We start from the raw sequence: 3,752 nt of genomic DNA, 5'->3' as shown, positions 1-3,752 counted from the left end.
GCAGCGCACCAGGAGAGACTGAAGTAGAACCATCGCTGACCGGCCCGCACCGCAGCGCGTCGAAACAGAGCAAAAACCAGGCCAAAACTTAACGTGCTCGCACCGCCACGCGCAAGGACCGGACCTCCGTGCTGGATCTGGTCTGCCCGAGCTTCCTCAAGCACCAACATGTTGGACGGCACCCCTGCTCCAGGAGCTGGGCGTGCACACGCTTGCAAGGGGAAACCACCAGCATCCACCGGCACCACCGCTCCTGCCTCTCCAATCCAGGTGCCACCGGCCATCGAGATCTGGGCGCAGGACCGCCCAAAATCAGATCGGGCTTGGAGCCCCTCACCGCCGTGTCGCCCCAAACTCCGCCTGGCCCGCGCCGCCGCCGCAGCGGGCCACCCACCGCGCGCCGTCCAGGGCCACCGCGTCGCCCAGGGCCGTCGCTAGCGCGCGAGCCCCCGCGCCACCTTGGCCCCGTCCCGCGCCATCCAAGGCAGCAGCCGCGCCCGCGCCGTCCGGCAGCCGCCGCGCCAAGCTCGTGGACGAAGAACAGGAAAGGGCCCCGCCGCCACCTTCACAGGAGCCGGCACGGACTTCGCCGGCTGCTCCTCCGGCAGCGGCGAGCCGAGGGAAGGGAGGAAAGGGAGGAGCGGCGCCTCGATCTAGGGTTTCCCCGTGTCGCCAGGGAAGGCGACGCCAGGGAATGTATTTTTCTTGAGTTAATATATTGAATGTTGGTAGCAAATGGCCAGCACAAGACGTGTGGATCTTTTGAACATCTTTGCCTTTTCACCAAAAACCAGGCGCACTTTCTACAAACAAACAAAAAAGGCAGCCGCACACATGACCACGCATAAAGAAGTCCTGACTCGCCACGTCACCGATCCGCGTGCTCCCATCCTCTACCGTCCGATTAGGCCAGCCGGAGCAATCCCGTCCGTCCATCCTCGTTACCATCGCCACCATGCGATCCATCCATCTCACTCTCCCTCACTCCTCTTCAGTTCTTATCCGGAGTATTCCGATCCAACTCTCCCCGCTCGCACGCAGCCGCCGCAGACCTCCTCTCGGGAAGAAAAATTCCCCACCTCCCTCTCCCTTTCCCCTCCCCGTCCCCGCCGCTTCGCCATGGCCGCCGAGCAGGTCGCCAAGCCGGCCACCCTCCCGCCCTATCCCGAGGTACTACCCGAGCCGCCGTTTCTTGCGGTGTTTTTAGTATTTGTTTCTCGTCTTTGGTTCCACGGTGGTTGCCAAGATTTACATTTTGTTGGGTTGAGGTGGTGCCGGAGCTGGATTTCTTACGTTGATCTGTGTTTTTGTTGGACGAGTTCAGATGATACTGGCGGCCATCGCGGCGCTCAACGACAAGAACGGGTCGAACAAGTCCGCCATCTCCAAGTACATCGAGGGCAAGTACGGCGACCTCCCCAAGGAGCACGGCGCGCTGCTGACGGCGCATCTGGTGCGCATGAAGGAGTCCGGCCAGCTCTTCTTCCTCAAGAACAACTACTTCCGCACGGACGCGCCGGACGCCCCGCCCAAGCGGGGCCGCGGCCGCCCGCGCAAGCCCATAGACCCCAACGCGCCGCCGCCGCCGCCCAAGTCCGCGTCGCCGCGCCCCCGCGGACGCCCCGCCAAGCCCAAGGACCCCGAGGCCGAGGCCGCCAACCCGCCCAAGAAGGCCAAGACCGTCAACCCGCCCAAGAAGGCCAAGACCGCTCCCGCCCCTGCCGTCGACGGATCCGCCAAGCGCGGCCGCGGCCGTCCGCCCAAGGCGCGCCCCGCCGAGCCGGCGGCGGCCTGACTCGTCCTCCGTCCGCCTGGGCGCGGCCGTCGGTTTCTCTGGATCACCCGGGTGCTCGTTAGTAATCTTGTTCTGTAGTGCTTAATAATTGTCGGTCGCTCTCTTTAATTGTAGTGGTACTTAATTGCCGGGATCGCCGTGTCGTGATTAGGAGGGTTTGATGTGTCGTCGTCGCCGTTGCTGTCGTGGTCGTAGCGCTGCCGCCGTTGTTGTAACCTAAGGTTGATTAGGATGTTGAGCGTGCTGATTGTTCAGCTATTGTGGATCTATTTGTACAATCGGTGGATGGATTAACTGTGTTGGTTAGTGATGGTGTTCATGTCCTCATCAGTTTGCTGTACCAGGTGTCCACTCCAGTGACTGGTTGGTAGGGTTTTTTGTAGTCTATTTACACTACCTAGTTGTGATCGAGCCTGTTAAGATTTGTCAGTAATGATCACTTGCGATTGTGGAGGAGGCAGCTGCAGAAAATATGATTAATTCACTAAGCAGCAAGTTGGGTTTTGAGGTGGATGATGTGAACTGGCCGAAGAAAAATCGATTTCGTCGTGACAGTCGATGAAATAACAAGTGAAAATGAGGACCGAAGGAGCTCTGTGATGGGCTGCCGAGGCGCTGGGACTGTACCCTTATCCTCCTATGACGAACTGGTGTCTGCAACTCGCTGGCCTGGTACCTGGCGTGTTTTAAGTCAGTTTGAGGGATGAATATCTCCTTCGAGCGCCCTCTCGCCCAATAGTCACTGTGTCAGTTGAGTACCACAAATCCACAATACAACCTTGAGGAATGATCGCAGCAGGCAACATGCTTGTTTGACTTGCAGCTGAGGTGCATCTCAGAGACAACCTCATTTATCTACGAAACACGAACCAAAATACATGGTCGGACGATATAAGGTTGGACATACAATGGCACACCGTGGGAGGTACGGACTATCAGAATAAAACCATGGGTGAATTGAGTCATACAGGAGGTGCAACAGTATTACAAAGTAATGAGAGATAAAACCATAAGGCATCTGCCATGTGCCCTGGGTGACAATCCCCAACGCAGAAATAAATATATGAATGTCAAAGGAAGTTTCCCTATGGTACCACATTCATGAAATGGTGTCATTGTCCTTTCTATGTCCAAAATATGGGAATAAACTTTTGTATAAAATGTCATTAACATTTTACAGTTGTTTCAAGCCTTGTGCTGCTCGGCATGGCCCCATAGCTTCTGCAATCAACACCGACTACTCCACCAAGTAAGCAATACATGAAAACAAATCCGTACAAATTACTGATAACATGATGTGGCAGATCCCTTGTGAAAAACTAAACACATGTGCAACTATTAGGATTGGAATGCCTTTTCTTGATGTATTTGTACTGTGAATTAGCATAGAAGAAGGCATGCTAAAAGCAAGTATATATTGTCTCCTTGGGTACACTAAATCTATCCGCAAATCAAAATTATCACAGAAATATATGGGTATCATTTCAAGCTAGTTGCAACTTTGCAAATTGGAAAGAACGCTAATCAATGGAATTTGAAACATAATTATTACTATTTTTCAATAATGAATTTTTTGCAATGTCAACCACGAAAATAAATCATCAGTACATTGATATTGATATAGCTAAATGGAAATACCCGAGAACATTTGTTAAACCAGGTATAAAACATGTACGCCACAAGATTTATTATTACAATGTATTCAAGGCAACATATGAAAATCTATTTGGGATCAAGAGGTGAATGAGGTTAATAGTGCTAAGAGAATTACTGCAAAATTTACCTCATTCACCTCTTGATCCCAACTGGCCTTGCTCATAAAAAACTCTAATGATCAGATCCTACTGTTTGACACTTTGGAAGAATAAAAACCTCTTTCTATTGAGGGATGGAATGGAAGAAATATCCCCAAAGATCATTTGTTCAATCTCCTCTCATATCAGAATGCCTATTGGAA

The 3,752-nt window shown here is 52.7% G+C and overlaps 1 protein-coding gene across 1 annotated transcript; it reads left to right on the top strand.

Annotated features, from left to right (window-relative positions):
* The first annotated feature begins 979 nt into the window (after positions 1 to 979).
* LOC123105044 (HMG-Y-related protein A) lies at positions 980 to 2,105 on the top strand. The gene is made up of 2 exons (XM_044527015.1): positions 980 to 1,170; positions 1,325 to 2,105. The coding sequence occupies exons 1-2, from the start codon at positions 1,120 to 1,122 to the stop codon at positions 1,793 to 1,795; spliced, it is 522 nt and encodes a 173-aa protein (XP_044382950.1). The 5' UTR covers positions 980 to 1,119; the 3' UTR covers positions 1,796 to 2,105.
* The last annotated feature ends 1,647 nt before the right edge of the window (positions 2,106 to 3,752 follow it).

Source organism: Triticum aestivum, chromosome 5A, assembly GCF_018294505.1.
Source record: "Triticum aestivum cultivar Chinese Spring chromosome 5A, IWGSC CS RefSeq v2.1, whole genome shotgun sequence".
Lineage (NCBI taxonomy): Eukaryota > Viridiplantae > Streptophyta > Magnoliopsida > Poales > Poaceae > Triticum > Triticum aestivum.
Note: the sequence above shows the minus strand (reverse complement) of the source record. Positions and strands in the feature narration are given on the sequence as shown.